Source organism: Struthio camelus, chromosome 1, assembly GCF_040807025.1.
Source record: "Struthio camelus isolate bStrCam1 chromosome 1, bStrCam1.hap1, whole genome shotgun sequence".
Classification (NCBI taxonomy): Eukaryota; Metazoa; Chordata; class Aves; order Struthioniformes; family Struthionidae; genus Struthio; species Struthio camelus.
In genome coordinates, this window is record NC_090942.1 from 73,054,383 (window position 1) to 73,071,439 (window position 17,057).

General features: G+C 38.5%; 1 protein-coding gene across 2 annotated transcripts in view; it reads left to right on the forward strand.

Annotated features, from left to right (window-relative positions):
• The window catches only part of PIK3C2G (phosphatidylinositol-4-phosphate 3-kinase catalytic subunit type 2 gamma), a 307,338-nt gene that overhangs the window by 250,719 nt on the left and 39,562 nt on the right, over positions 1-17,057 (forward strand). For both annotated transcript variants that reach the window (XM_068948368.1, XM_068948374.1), the window contains 4 exons: positions 3-112; positions 9,074-9,266; positions 9,839-9,960; positions 14,734-14,842. In XM_068948368.1, coding sequence (XP_068804469.1) covers positions 3-112; positions 9,074-9,266; positions 9,839-9,960; positions 14,734-14,842 — 534 coding nt within the window. The remainder of the gene's footprint in view (positions 1-2; positions 113-9,073; positions 9,267-9,838; positions 9,961-14,733; positions 14,843-17,057) is intronic.

Here is a 17,057-nt window from a genome sequence, read left to right on the forward strand (position 1 = left end):
AGATGCTGCATGCAGGATTGCCTGAGCTAAATAGCATTCAGGATCTGAAGTACGTGTATGACAACCTTCGTCCCCAGGACTCAGACCTGCAGGCCACAAGCTACTTTACAAGGTAAGAGCAGAAAAGAATCTAGAAAGCTTACGTCCTTCAGGCATGAAGCAAAGCTGCCAAATAGAAAAAAAAAAAGGCCAAAAAAGAAAAAAAAGGAAAAGAAAACATTAGCACAGTTTCTTTCTTATGTTAAGAGGTTGTAATCAGTGAAATTATGTAGAAGAATAATTTGTCTTCACATATTTATTTTCCAAAGTCCGTTCCTTATGCTTATTACCAATCTCCTCAAGTTCCTGAAGGATACACAATTGTGCAGTGTGATGGACTTGTAACGTTACAAGTTTCTTATTCAGGGTCTAGAGCTTTTCTTCAGCTTGCATGGTAAAACCACCCTGACTTATTTCTAGTCAGCTTTCCTCTCTGTTTTTAAATGCGCTAGCTCAATGTAACAGGATTCGGACTGCAGTCACTTTGGATAATTGTTTGAATGTTGACATCCAAAAAATTTTCGGCCTGATTAATGTTTGCAGTGGGCTTTGTAAAGTCTTCCTCAAAAGGTTTGGCTTATTAGTGGACCAAATACTGAGCGAGGACATAGAATTTCTGCATTTTACTCCTTGTTCTGACCTTCTTTTGACCTTCTGTGTTGCTTCAGGCAAGTCACTTTCCCTCCCTTACCCATAGTTACTCGATCTGCAGAATGGTAATGATTCCTCCTTTTAAGTGCTTAACAGATCCATAACAGAAAAGCATCACATGTGAATATAGGTATATTTAAGACTTGATTTGTGTTAGGGTAATAAACCTTTCACTTGTTTGTGATAATAACTGGGGTTTATTGATTGCAGATTAACTGCAGATGACCTATATAAAATATGCTTTGATGTCCTCAGTCCTGATCTTTTGGGTCAGGCCTCTGCATCACGTAAAACTCCAGCTGTTTATGTGATGATGCTCTAGATGGAGCCAATGGTGATTGAATGGACTTGGAAACTCACTTTCCCATTCTAGGCACAGTATGAGAAAAGCTCTCCCTGTCGCAGGCTGTTCTGTACAGCACCGCCGTTTCCCAAGGACAGTCTGTGAATTCACAGTGCCCTGGAGGCCACGCAGACACGCACAGCAAGTCAGGCTCTTCTGACCTCTTTGTCTTGCGCTGAGTGCAGGGCACACGTCCAGTTTGCAGCTCTGGGCTCCGAGTGAAGGGCTCCTTTCAAAGTCAGAGGCCTAAGCGGCAGTCCCACAAGGCAGCACACTTCTCAGCACTGCGCAAAGTGCCTCGAGGCAAGAGCAATCCCCCTCCCCTTCAATACAGCCACAGAGCACATTGCAATGATTAAATGAGATGAAAGCTGGAACTGGAGCAGCTGAGCCAGTCTCATTACTACTACAGAAGCCCACGTGAAGAATTTGGCCAGTTTGATTTTCATTGTTTACGTGTCTCCTTTTCATGTATTAGAATACAAAACTGAGGCTGCAAATTTAGAGAAAGCTGGAAAAGAAGCCTAAAGAGTTTAAGATCCTTCTTTGAAGAAAAAGAAGGGAACTTCACAGACAAAACTGTCATTCTGTTACTTTGCACATGGCAGAACATTCAGTTCCTTGTATTTTTATATTCTTTCCCTCTTTCGGCCTTAACAAGATTGTTTTATTTTAAAATTTAATTACAGCTTCACATTTTCTATCAACTCCTACCTTATCCTTTCCTTAAAAATTTCACATATTCCTAAATTGCCAGCTTATATTTCCATTTCAAATAGGAAACATGCAGCTCTTAATTAAAATATAAAAATCTTGATTCTGCCAAATAGGTTGGATGGAGGTGCTTGTCTCCCTAGAGTAAAACATTTCATTTAATTAGAGAAAAAAACGAGGATATGAGAAACAACTAGGGAACTGTGCGCCTTCAGAGTGGGAATTGCTTAGTGCTGTGCAAAACCTGGAGCTGGGGGCTCAGCGTTCTTCTGGAGGTGGAAAGAGTCTGTGCCCTTTTCAGATGGAAAAGACTACAGTTAGGGTTCATTTCAACGCAGTCTTGTGTAGCCAGGAGATGAATGGTGAGGGCTGGGGTCAGGACAGGGCTGTAGCTCCACACTCTTTTGGAGGTGGGTGAGGTGATTCTGGTGTTTTGAGGGTGTTAGGGTAAGGGAAGCGAGGGACTTCAGAATGGGAATTCAACTGAAGTCTTGCTCAGACAAGGCAGGTGGGATAAGAGCTGGTACTAGGAAGGAGATGTAGCTCAACAGTGTTTTGGAAGCGGGAAGAGTCAGTGTGCTTTCTTGCTCGATAAGATTCATATTAGGATTAAAGTTATGGTTATGGTTAGGGAACTGTGGAGCTAGAACTGCGCTGAAATCCTGCCCAACCCAGAGAGACTATATGTGGGTCTTGGAGGCCAGTGTGTCCTACTTCAGTTGGAGTTCTTGTTAGGGTTGATGTTAAGGAAATGAAGGCCTTCAGAGTGGAAATTCCACTCAAGTCCTGCTTACCAGAAAAACTGCCATCATTGTGCAGGTCTGTGGACTGCTGTGTGCTCAGTTGTTATTTGGATCTGTATTTTCTGCTGTGATGTTTCTAGTGAACTCCTGGGCTGTTGTGCCAATTTCCTTCAAAATGCTAAACTGCAGATTTGTTATTGTCCATAAAGGTCATTATACTACCATGATCATAGAAAAGTCAGGTGTTGCTAGGGTGCATAATTTCTTTTTTAATGCTGTTAGCATATGCTTATGTGTGTTTGTGTTATGTATGCTCATTTGCAGGAAGAAGGTCTCCTTTCGTGAATTTCTGTGGATCTGATTTCACCTGGTGCTTTTGTTTTGTTTTACTCTTATTTCTAATCAAGTTTGAATATAATCAATTCATGTTAATTCAGCACATGTATTAACTAACATTTCTACAGAACGCTAGGTAGACAAGCAGGCAGAACACCAGGTTTCACATCTACTATCCAGGCAGTCTTTAAGATGGTCTGATATCCAGATCCATGTAGAACTTAACCTCTGTATAAGCATTTACCAACCTGCCTCCAGGATATTACTTTATTGTGGGTTTTGATAACTTTGCATTACCTGCAATGTCTTTATGCAAGTCCTTCAGCAAAATTCTTCCCTACCTGCTTATTGTCGGGTGAGAGCAAATCCAATTACAGTTCTCATGGTCACTCTGTAGTTCATCCCTCTATCTATTTTTCAGGGTGTCCTAGAAAGCCTGTGAAACTGGAAGTTCTGATTACTAGCATAGCTTCCAGTCTCTCTCAACTCCTGTGTAATTGGTAGCTGTTTTTTCTCCATAATTACTTCCGTAAACATTTTGTTATTTTGAAAAAAGTTCCTTTTTAGATAAGGAGTGTGGTCAGTGGAATGTTAAAAACTGCCAACAAAAAGTTATTTCTTGTTCTAAGTACAGGGTAGTTATTGTAATCTTTCAGATTCTATCATATAATATAATCTGCTGAGAAACCTAACCTTCTGCTAGTGGAAATAAGAGAACAGTATTTCTCTGTATTTCTGTAGAAATAGATTGCTTTTAGCAATTGTCTAAGTTTGGCTTGAGCAATACTATGACATTGCCTCCACTGTTATTTAAGAACAACATGAAATGATGAATCACATCACAAATATTCCTGGAAAACAATGTTCTTTTGTTCTTTGCCTTTCACCTTTTTAGCCAACAGAGTAATGCTACTGGAGCTTGGACTTTAGCATGCTGAGCCTTTTCCAGATTGTAAAGCATTCTATGTTTTAGCAAATTCTTTTCCTCTCATTCTTGATTTAAAACACATTCAATAATCTGTGGTCGCATTTGTGTACAGTTTTCTTCTCACATTGGGTCAGTTCACTATTATGAGCTGATGAGCAGCAGCATTAAGCCTCACAGATCACAGCCTTCTGGAAGGTCACGCTCTTGGATCATGGATAAACAATGTACCAATTGAGAGTTAAACAAGGGTTTCTGTGTTTGCTTGTCATTTCTATGCACCTAGTGCCAAATGAAACACTCTTGTCTCTCCAGCATCTGCCCTGAACTCAGTTTGATCCTTGAAACTGAATTTGATCCTTTCCTCTCCCTCTTTTCCTCTTTCCCTGACAACGCTGTTTTACCAGTGAAAGAAAAAAGCGATCTTACCCCGGATATAAATTTTCTCTTTGGTTTTCTGCAAAATGCAATCTTCAAATGTCAGCATGGTGTTGCATGCTGCCTGACATTTTAATGTGCTTTTAAAGTTATGTATAGTTCTTTATCATTTAAAATTATTTTTAAGGGATTAAAGTTAGCCTCACGCAATGAATGGAGTTGATTTGAATTGATTGCAGTATGCAATCCAACCCACTCATAGAAACCCATGAATATAAGATGCTCTGTAGTTCTGCCAATTATCAGAGAAGCAGCATTGTGTATCTTCAGCAGCCTGATTGAGGGTGTGCTGCTCAGAAGGTGTCATCTCTCGTCTTTATTTTCATTAGGTACCTGTCGTTGCCCAGGTCAAGCATATCCAGTCCAAACCACAATGCCAGCAGTTACAAAACGGGGCAATTCACAGTAACTTCTTTCAAAACAAGTTCACAGTAACTCCTTTCAAAACACGAGACTAATCTCAAGCTGATCAGCCAATCCCTATTTCTCAGCTGGCTGCAGATATTCCATCAACAAATCTCCCAAATAGCTGAAACACTGCTGAAAGCTAGTGAATTCTGAAAAGGCGTAGGAAAAACTACCATATTAAATGTTCTTCCAGCTGCATTCAAGCAGTTTGTAAAGATCACAGTATATGCGTCTCATAGGAGTAGAGGCAAACTTCCTTCTCAAAATTTTGTTGTTTGAGATGTTTTATACTGTTGTACAAAACCCAGGTGAGACTGCTTGCAATACGTAGCTCTTGTCACCAGCTTAGGCAAGAGAACTGTCCTCTGTCCTGGGAGAGGTGCATAGGAGGACTACTAGGAATGAAACTAAACATGAGCCCCTCTGCCTTGGGAGAGCGCCTAATGTATTCAACCCATGAGACTGGACTAGAGTTAATGTAGTGCAGAAGGTATCTAGTGTAGCTGTTGGAATCTCAGCGCTGCATTTCATGCAGTACATTTGCTTCTGTTGGACTTCAGCACTTTCTAATGTAGACTTAGCCTGTGATGACCAGGAGGAGTCTATCTTGGAAATTAAACAAGCCTGTATTGTGTAGCCTAGCGAAACAAAGGGTAAGAACAACATCATTATTTCCTGTATATTATCACAGTGGGAAGTAAAGTATTAAACTGAAGGATTATCACTGCTGTACATAAAAAGGTTGTCAACTGTCCGTGAATAAATGTTGCTGAAAATTAGAAAAGGTCTATCCCTGAAAGATTCTGGGAAAGTGTTTCTGTTAAGAGTCATTGAAGATATACTACCTGACTTATTTTAAAATGGAGCCTGGTAAATGCATTCATAGAAAAATTGGGTGTAAATTTCAATGAAAAAGACTTTCCTGAAAGAAATATCACTTACACTGACATCTGATAATCCCATGGAAAAATATTTTGCTCACTGTACTCGATTTTCAGATTATTCCATATTATTTTGTATATTTCATGGAAATGAGAAGCAGCATGCCACCATGACAGATAAAATGATTCTGTAGTTTAGGGGTGAAGATTTAGTGTTATATATACCAAGAATAAGCCTGGATAGCTAGGCAGTGACTATGAGTCCTTGTACTCTCAAAAGTCGATGGGAAATGGCTGCTGTGTCCAAAAAGATGTAAGCACCAACCCTCAGAATACCGCTTCCATACAAAGCGTCTACTTCCTAAAGCATCAAAGCCCCAACAATTATTAATCGCTCTTGAAAATGTTAGCTGAACTTTTCATTCATCTCTATTTACATAAGCAGCCAACCAGTCTGTATATTATATGGTAATTTTGTAGTTCTGTAGAAGGACCATGGGTCAAATCTGAAATTCAAATTCAGTTCCACAGGTGGAAGGCAGAAAGTCATTACCTGTGAGTAATACTAAATATTTAACTTACCTTTTTGAGAAGAAGGCCAGACGCTAATCTAACTGGTAAAGGGATATCATCATGTGGAAAATGCATGTTTCTGCTTGAAAATTTTGTATTGAAAATTTTTGTGTATTACAATTCACAATTAAGATTGCTGTAGTTAATGACAATTTCCTATTATTTCTGATTAACCTGTGCATTTGATACCTTCCTATCTACAGATCATTAGGAATTAATTCTCCAAACAGCTTGGGCTACCAGAGATCTGCAGACTTTTTTTTTACATGCTTGTGAATGCCCAGACAGCCGTAGGCACAGGCCTCAGCAATGGATACCCATGACCTTACTGCCTACTTTGTCTTTGGCTGAATTTAATGTGGCTGGAGAGAATAGAAGGTGTGCAGGGATCTCAAAGACTTCAAGGAGAGGGCTCCACCACAGGCCCTTATGATGAACTTAAGAAGTACTGGCAGGGCCCAGGCAGAAAGGGGAATAAGAGGGGAGCCTCCAATCTGAGTGTTGCATGCCGAGCATGAGCCCCTGACCCTCTCTGACCTTTCAGTTTGTGCTCTGCTGACCGCCAGATCTCTCCTGCATGAGAAGGGAGCATGCAGTGAATTACTTGTGTGGCTGGAGATGTAGGAGATTGTTCCGTCAGTCTTTCCCTCCAACCAGGAACGTGATCTCTGAGGGGTTTCTACCCTCATCTGCCGCAAAGCCACCTCCTCCTTTCCTCAGCATGCTCTCCCCCGTAGCTTTTGTGACTGTGAGACAATGTGGTAAACTGGATCAGTGAACTAATTGCACCAAAAATAGCCTGCAAAATTAAAAAAGACAAGCCACATGGGTTTGATATACCACACTGCTGCACATGGAGTTAGGGATCAGCCGTAGAGAGGGTCTGGGATAGAGAGAGTAGGGTTTCCTTAAGCCAGTTTGTCCTTGAAAGAAAATGCAGAGAACCGTAACCAGAGTTGTTCTAACTTGCTGTGAAGGCACATTCTGAGATGTCATCAGAATAGCAAAAAATGCTTTTTCAATTCGTTATTTATAATGTGAAATAAAGATTACTTTTTATTATTACAGATAGGAATACATACAGAGAAAATAAAAAATGTATATATAGAGAAAATGGTAATATTTCTGTTTTTTTTTTTAAACCTAATCTCTTTTTAAATAACTCACTGAGAAAATCTGCAAGGAAAACAAAAGCCTCTGTTTAGGTTTAAAGAGAAGGAATGTGATTAGCAATCTTGGCATTAAAAGCATTTTAGAAGCTTAATGGACCCATGGAAAGAACAACAAGCCATTAAAATACTAAATTGTGTAGATGACGGTATTCTGATATCAGCTGCTCTGCGATAGTGATATCTGAATTAATATTGGTTTATAAGCAGAGGCATGTTTTATATGAATTAAAATGCACTGTATTTAGTTGTAAAATTAATATACCTCTTATAGTAATATCACAGATTGTCCTGCTTTGCTATAGTGTGGGCAAGTTACAAAGTCTGTAAGCTAAATCATGGCCCAGTGATTTAGCAAGCGATTAAACTACACATTGAATCAAATATGTAGCAGCTAAAAAAGAAAAGTTTACTTCAGATGCAGCCTAACTGATTAGCATTGTATTGATTTTCTACTAATTTTCTGAATTGAGATTTATTTTCTTGTTTTCTGTTTGAGTGTTAATTTGTTACATTTATTATATAATCTGTGTGTATCTGTTTTTGGAGAATGTAATTAATAGTTAGGATAATTAACTGAATCCATTCAGAGATAACTTGTCTTGTACTACATTAAGAAAAAATATATACATCTTATTTCCTCCACCCTCACTCAGTTTAATATGCCTAATTTTTACAGGATAAATTTGCACAGTATTGTGAATGAAATCTCACGCTTGTGGGGGTTATCTGCAGGTAGAAATGTTCTTTTTGGTATGCTTACAGCTGTGAAGCCTATGGACTTTAGTCACAATGTCTGAGATCATGAAAATTAGGCCTTGATTATGCCTAATTAAAATGACAATTAACACATTTGATTAACTTTAAATATGGGGTGATTAGGTGATTAAGGGTATGTCAGCCCTTAATGTACCCCTGGCTAAGCAAGCTAGATATAGTCAAAATAGAAAAAAAAAAATCTGTGCGGTAGCGTTCTGATACTATAGAGCATGAAATTAATGGGTTGTTGTTTTATAACATCAAAATCTATGCAGTTTCTTCAGAGAGCTGCAGAAATAAGCAGAGAAAGAGAAAAGAAATGGTGTCACAAGATAAATAGATTTTAACCAGCAATTGGATTCAATAGATTTTAACCAGCAATTGGATTCAACAAGGCAAGTGTTTTCTAATGAGTATTACTTCTTACTCTTTAAAGACCAGTGATTATCTTGCCATGTTATTTCTCAAGTAGAGTTCATTCTGATGTTAAGAGAAATTCACACTATGTATCTATATGTATATTTAGTTATTTTTCTATCTATTGTGCCTTTTTCTGATGAAGGATCTCAAAGCTGTAGGAAGTTAGAAGTGTGTTCTGGTTCCTCTCGCACAGCGATGAAATGGGGAAAGATGGCACAGGGGGAAACTTTCTAAATTTTTTCTTCATCTTACGCAGCTCCACAGGGATAGCACTGTTAAGACTCTTTTCAGAGCGTCTTTTAAGACACTCTCCCCTGCTATTGAAGGGACCCCATGGTCTTCCACCATGGAATTCCTCAAAATATATATGGAAACGTTCTGACTCTCTCTAGTGTCTGAAAGAAGGCTAGTGTGTATCCAGTCCGTGAAGAATAACTACCCCAAGGTAAGCTATCTGGTGGCCTATAGCAAGAGCATTCACCAGAGCAGTGAAGCTCAAGGGCTGATTGAAATAGTGGTGGCTGGTGTGAATGCAGGTACGTGTTCCTGTGAGGTAGGTTTTAGGTTTGGGGTTTTTTGGTTTTTGCATGCATGAAACCAAGGGTCAAGAAATGGAAAAACAAGAGATGCATCATTAATGCCTCTTCTTTCTGTTTTATTCATTTGTTTTTCAGGAAAATAAAGGAAAGTTTGGAGTGCTTTCCTGTCAAACTCAATAACCTGATCCACATACTTGTACAGATGTCAGTGACAGGCTCTGCCAAGCCTGCAGCTCCGGAGATTGTTCCCCAAGAATGGATCGTGCTGGACGCAGAGAAAGCAATTGCAAGAGCAACCGTTTTAGGGTTCAACAAAAAGCCTCACTCCGTACGTATTATTTTCTGAACTTGCCCTCATTTACCTTGATCTTTAACTACTCTTCCATGAGCTTACATACTCTCCCTCTACTGTTATATAAGATGTGATTGTGCCGTATTGGAAGGATCACAGGATAAGCAGCAGTGCCATAAGCAATGAGATTCTGGAGAGAAATAACACCAGGCAGACAGCTATTAGCAGGGAGCCATTAAGGAGAACAGTTCCTGCCCTGTAGTGAAAAATAAATCAAGAGCTAATTAAAGCATCCAGAAGGAAAGCATGGCACAAAATTAGGAAGCCTAATAGAAATTGGGGGCTGTTATATGATGCTTTAATGGTGCATTATTAGTTTTCACACACTGCAGTGATCTTTCAGTGTTTGAGTTGTATGCTATCCAGGCAAGTTTCTCTTTCTATACAGCAAAGACTATAAATTACAGACTGAATTCTCTGGCACTTGGCACTACATTAAAGAAAGGTTTTTCTTTGTTAAAACCACCCTATATTTTCTCTTGTACTTTTTTTTTAATGTATCTCTCTGATCATTTCTCTTTTCTGCTTCTCCTTTCTTCTCATTACAGCTGTATCTAGTCCAGGTGGTGCAAACCTGCAATGTGGTCACTTTTGTGGAAAAATCATTCGACCAGTTCTCAAAACTTCACAGCTGTCTCCAGAAGCAATTTCCATCACATACCCTCCCAGAGTAAGGCAGCATATTAGTGAATGTTATTCTGCTGCTAAATAGTTTCCTCTGTGCGCAGATAAAAATGTGAGAAAATGTATAGCAGATGTATTTTTAGAAACACAAAGGCAATACAACATATTCTATCAAGCCTTTTATTCATTCTAGAAGAAACTGAATCATAGACTATTGTGACCGTCTGACTTTTATATATTTTATTATTCCCTTTTTAATGGAGAGGGGTGAGGAAGAGGGAAACAGATGGAACAGCTGTGGGCCTAACACAGCTATTTCTGAAATCAAAGGGTAAATGGTATTGACTTCATTAAAAGCATGATAGAGCCTTTAATAGCCTTTATTTTTGCATGGTGCTGGTCAAAACTCCTGGCCAGATCAGTATATTAGGGCAATATAGGAACGTTCACACTGGGTAAGAACAAAAACAAGCTGATCTCTGACACTGGCAGGCATGATCAGCTTCTTTATGAACAGATGCATGTACTCCCCAAGTGAGACATGTTTGATGATCTTACCTGTTCTGACCCCTCCAAACATTACTCTATGCCTTGCATCATTCATTTGAATGTCCGTGGAAAAATATGATGTCATTAGTTTCAATTACTCTGAATATTCCTGTTTATCCATGCACATGTCCATTCCTGTTTTGAATCTTCTCAGCTGTTGTCCTCACAACTTCTTAAGTCAGTGAGTCCTGACTTATTTCTGTTTTACGTAAAACAAACATCTTTTCCTTATATAATCATTTTCCATGACTTTGATAGTATCAATGTTATGTATATTACAACTATCACATACATTATACTGTATATACCACTGAGAACAAAATAGTCTTCTCTTAAACAGTTATACTGACTCACATAATGCAAGTCCCTCTTCAGGCTCAAACTACAGTAAACGTAAAACCAGCCAAAAAGACAAGCAGTCTACTTGAACCATGCTGAGATTCAAGTGATATGCATGAAAAATAGAAAGCTCTTTCTTGTTTGAACTGAAATAAATAGTCATAGTCACCATAGTTTTGACTTAATATTAAGGCCACAAATTTCAGATCCAAATTTGATGTTCCCCCAAGTTTGTGAGAGGCATTCAGTTAAATGGCTTGAGATTGGTTAATTTTAGCAAATATTTCCCTTACCTAAGGGAATTTTAATTGACTTACTCCAGATTGACTGATTATGACTGGTCCGTATGAACTGGTGGGCAACAGTTTGTCAGAATCTGGATTTCACTAAACACTGAAAGTACTTGAATCATTGTTTTGATTTGGACCCATTCATACCCTAACTATTAGGTGGTAAAGAAAAATATTTAACATGTAGCTATTTATGATATTTTTTTCTGTGAGCACAGACCTTTAAAGGAGATGATTATTTCTTTTTAGAAATATATAGACCTCCGAAAGCCTGTAGTGATTTTCAAAAATAGTACTAGCCATTTTTCACATTAAAAAAATCTACCTTTAATAAATTCATAATATTTTAAATATAAAAGAGAGTTCCAGAACTACAGAAAGTTAATCTACAGTTACTGAGGCTGTGTTTAAGAGCTTCAGAATTTTATTGTTGAAGTTCGGTCCCAAAAATAACCTGTCACTATATGATCTTGTCTCCCAAGATTGTGTTAAGCAAATTCCATGTATGATGTGTCTTTAAGTGAATGTTCATCAACGCTAAACAGTTTTGGTTTGTTTTTTTAATGGAGTTCTGTCAGTTTCAGTCTTTTCATGTATTCTTGCTTTTATTCTAATAATAAAAAACAATTTCTTTATAGGAAGTTATCACTGGAACTGCCATACCATATCAGACCATTAAATGGTCTTTGTGGTACATGCCTCCAGCATTGGCTAATTCCAGATGCTTCAAAGGAAGGCAAAAGCCTTATTCCATAATGCAACCACAAAATGAGTTTGAAAATATATGATTTAAAAGTAAAATGTCTAACATTACAAGAATAATTGGAACTGCTAGCTGAAAGGACTTGGTTACTCCGTTATATTTCTTCATGAAATTGTATACATTCATGTTGCATTAGGAGGAAATAATACCGTATGATTCTGCTTGTTAGAGGTGCTAAATGCTGGCAATATCAAATGAAACTGATAACAGAAGTTGTGACTTCTCAGCATCTGAAATTTTACTCTTGGCACTCAACTATTCAGGTCTTATTTATAAGTCAGAACACAGCTGCCCCATGCAAGCCTTTGCACTCTGGCACCTTTCCTCTAATTTGGCTGTACACAGAATATGAATTGTATTTAATTGTTGTTCTTTAGAATGCTAAAAATTTTTTCACCCGGCACAGCATATAAGTGAAATAATTTATACACAGAAAACTAGTTAGTAGGAAATTTAATTTGATATTCAGGAAGTGTGTGCATAGCACATGTTTGTATTTTTCAGATCTACTTAAAATACATGCAAAGCTCAAAATCAGCTTGGAAACCCAACCTTTTCTAACACAAGTGTGTGCGCAACTGGGAAGCTGGTTTCAGCCACAGGTGCAATCCAGCAATAGCATGAATTTTAAAGAAGTGTTGAGCACTACAAGGCTCATATTGTCCTTCACTGGAGCAGAGAATTATGGATGCCATCAATCAGCAGTTTGCCTGAAGTTAAAGATAATGCATATATGTGTTCTCAGTTTGATCACTGTACTTAGGATCCATCTTTTGAGGTCCTACATTTTACAGCTAGAGTCCCCTCTTTGTCTTACTGAGTCTGATTAATTTTAAGCTGCTTCCAAATAGAGCCTTGCTACCATCTCTTGAAAGCCATGCTTTTGTGCACCCGGAGGAAACCAAAACATTCAGAGGCTATGTATAGCTATTAGATGACCGTGGCTCTATTTTTAGCTGTGCAGCTGATGTATTTCATGATCCTGGGTCATGTCATTTCCCCTTTCCCATGATATGTTCTAGCACTGTAATTTCTTAAGGCAAGAATTGTCTCTCACTGCTCATTTGTACAGTGCCTAACTGAGCCCTAATATTTCAGTGCTGCAGAAAAAAATAACCAAAAGGCTATACATGCAATGTGCTGCTATCATCCTGGTCCCTTACCATTTTAATTGCAAGCTATGATATACCAGTGCTTTCCTCAGAAGTGTTGCAGAAAATAGGTAAAGCTCTGTTCTCTCCTAGAAGGAATTACAATATCTTGTTAATCAGTACTCTCTTCATAAAAGGCCTTCTGTTACAAAACAAACTTAAGAAAAAAAAAAGAATAGCTCTAATTACAGTTCATAAAATCTAATTACCTCAAATCTCTTGGTGACAAAAACTGTGGGTTAATCATCTTAGGTCATTTTCCTTTTCACTAGGTGAGGCTGCTGTTTGCCATTTTTACAGCTGGGTGGTTTGCAGAGCTGGCCAATGTTTGTCTCTAGGGATGGGAATCCAGTGCTCCATGTGCTGTTATTTGGCTGGCCTTTGAAAAGCTGATGACATCTTATCACTGAGCTGTGGAATTGGATAAAACCTGTTCAGAGTAGGATCTGACCAGCAGGCTTTCAAAAGGCCAGCCAAGTGTCTCTTTTCAGTGCATTGCACTGGTAGCTGGCTCTTTAGTCATTTGTCCGAAGCCTTCAGATATCTTTTGAGACCTGCTGGATAAACAACGTTATAGCAGAAAAAAGGGGTTTGTAAACCAGACACTGTTAAGTGTTTACAGTAGAGATGTGAAATGAAATACAACCGGGTCGAAACTCCCACTGTTCTAAATCATAGAGTTCAGAGGATATAAAGCATAATATTAGTTTAACCATCTCAATATCAGTAAGCAATGTCACAAAACCCACTACATGCAATTTAACACAGGTAGCTTTTCTGATGCTTATACAGCCTGAGAGAGAAAGAGTCCTTGTCAGGTCAAGGTAAATATAAATCAATTATATGTATTATTTAAAATCTAACCTTTTAACTGATAACGACATGCATTGTCTTGAAAAATGCAAAGATGATTCAAGTGAAGAAAATGGGGCTTTGACATTTTCAGTCATCACAGCATTTGAAAGTTGACGCAAGACCACTCTGTTCATACGTGGTTTATTTACTAAAACCGAATGAAATTATTGTTAATAAAAATCCTGCAAGTATATTACTATTACTATTACTGTTATTACTGCTTTTGTTAGATTTGATTTTGTTACTGTAATGATAATTTATGTTCATAAATTATTTTTATTATAGTAGTGTCTGAAATTACACATGGGATGAGGGACCTGCTCTGAAAAGCTTGTTTACATTCTAAATAGCTGAGCTGAAAAAAAAGGCAAGCAAAAATGCATTCATAAAATGTTACACTGTTGCTGCAAGACTTTTGTCATTCAGTAATATAAAGTAGGGGCCTGTATAGCATGAACTCTGGGCTGAGATCAGAGATCTGTTGTAGTGTGCACAGTGAAAAAATGGAGGTGGTACTGCATTCCTGGGATCAGAAAAGGGTCAGATTTTTCAAAAGGGAGTTAGACGCTGGAAAATGCAAATAAGTGCTTTTGTGATTTTTTTAATACATTTTTGTAAAAAACCTTAGTGATTTAGACAGAAAAAGGGGTAGGCTATGAAAGAGAATGTCAGCAAATTATTAGAGGAAAAGGACCAGAATTGAGCAGTAAGTTATCTTCTGGACATTACACTTTCCCTTCCGCTTCCCACAAAAGCTCTTAGAAAGTGTCAATATTATTTTGTAAAGTAGTGTTGGAAATATTTTCAGCAAATATATTGCAAGAGTAAGTAAAAGTGAAGTAAGCAAAACTTACAAATATTCTTTTTTGCAGGTTTCCCCACTCGCAGCATTTACCTTTTCCAGGTCTTGAACATAAAAGAGTGAAGGATTTGAATCTCTATCTGAAGCAGTTATTAAGTGGATCCAGGAAACTGGCTAATGTGAGCACTTCCAGTATTTGTTTTTGGTAATGATAGCATATATTACTCTTAGTGGTAGTGTATCAAAAGAATCAGGAAGTTTTTCCACATCCTCATTTAAAAAAATAAATGACACAAGTGACACTTCTACTCCTTATATAGCCCTTTTGAGACAGAACGATCGTAGCATTCATCAGGCTTGAAGACAAAGATAAGACTGACTGAAAAACAGTTTGTTAGAACCTGCAGGGTATTTTTCAAAATAACTTACCTTCCTCAGCAAAAGTGGTGATTCACTGAATTTTTGACAGTAAAGAGTTGGTTCTGAAGAATGTAATGTCTAAAAAGGGGGTAAGTTCTGAAATATGGAAAAGTCTGATTTTGACAGTTCTTAAAAGAAAAGTTCCATTGTTTCAGCCTAGCATTACTTTGTTTCAAAATTTAAGTTAACATGTAGAAAAATTATTTTGCAAACACAAGACCAAAATCAAAGTGTTTCAATATGATCAGAATGATACATTGTATCCATTCAAATTGGTATTTTCTCATGTTTAATTCATTATTGTTTTCTGGGAGTTGATGTTTTCCTCCTGTTTCAAGGTGGAAAGCTGCAATAGTAACTGACTCGTCATTGCTTGGCCCAGCAGAAAGCCTATGCACTGTGATGGCCATAAAACCTGGGGCCTGGAGCATCCAACAGGCCCCACACACCCTCCCAGGGTTTAAAATAATTCCACTGCATCACTCCAGAAGCTGAACAGTCAATTACTGTTGTGGCACCAGGGTCTGAGAGAAAGAAGTGTTCTTGCAGTGTCCAACGATTGTCAGGAAAGTTGTCTGGCAGGCAGGAGACAAAGGTGATCACATTAGATTTGATGGTTACATATTTCCTAGTAAACTAAAGGGAGCCAAGGCATGACCGCATGCAGTAATCCTTGCTCTTTCACTCTTGGCATGTTCTCTAGGAGAGAGCCGGTGCCTGTGCCAGAAGAGTCATGTCGTGTCCCTTGGCCTAAGGGTCGTAGGACTCACTCGAGCTAGTTTGCTTTCGCAGCATAGACCTTAGTCTAAGAAGGCCAAGAGGAGGGTAGAACAGGATTTTTTTTCTTTAAAATTTCAAACATCTTGCAGGATGGGAAGAAATGTTTTCTACCTAACTATATAACTTATCCAGCTGTGATTACATAACCAAGGTTAAAGAGGAAATTATCCACGTGTAAAACGAACAGGCCTCTTGTTGTTGTTATTAATAAAAATTCTGTGTCCTGAGTTGAAATGGAGATTTCCAAAGACAGATCATATCTGTGTCAGGGAGTTACCCTTAGTTTAACAAAGAGAGTTGACTTGGGAGCTTGGCTCCCTTGACTGACTTGGCAAATAAACGACACAGGTTGAGGTTAATTGTTGTGTAGTTTTTATGTCACTCAAGTTAGGGTCATGAGCTTGTTTTACAGTAGCACCTTTTGGTCACAGCCGAGAAAAACAGATATAAGTCAGTGACCTAGAAATGAAGAGCTCTGTATCTTCTGCTGTGCTCTGGGCTGCTGTTAAGGTACATGAATTTTCAATTTGGGCCAAGCACTGCTGTGTAGAAGCAAAGCCTATGGTTGAAAAATTAGACTGCTTGAAGCCCTGGGATAGTTATAAACACACTTTTCAGTCTCACACAGAAGCTCTCCTCTCCTTCCTGTTCAGTGGTCTATAAATGGCCTAATAACCAGCTGGAACGCACTAGCTTGTAATGGGCTTACCAATTCATTTCCTCTTCCCTTTATGATCCTGCAGTGTGCGTAAGCTGAGTCAGGTACGTTCTCCAGCTAGGTTGCTGTTGGGTCACGGAGACGAAATAGGGACTTCAGAGGGTGATATGAACAGGTCTGTTCAGAGATATACGCTGGTATTGCTCTAAACCCTCCAGTGGGGCTCATATAGGCATGCTGGACTGTTCAGTTAGGCACTGTTTAGTTACGGAAAACAAACAGTTCAAGTCTAGTATAGACCGTACCCATGAACCACGAGGAGAAAACAGCTTTGTTTCCTAAGGAGTGTGTATAGCTCAGACGTGTGTATAGCTAATGCTGTGCTAGATGTGGAAGGCATGGTAATACATGGGGTAAAGAGCAGATTGTTTTCCTCTGTAGAGTGCTATTGTGGTCTGGAAATCATCTTGCTGACCACCACATATCTAACCAGTAATTCTTGGTGATAACCTTTAAAATTATTGGCACTCCACAAA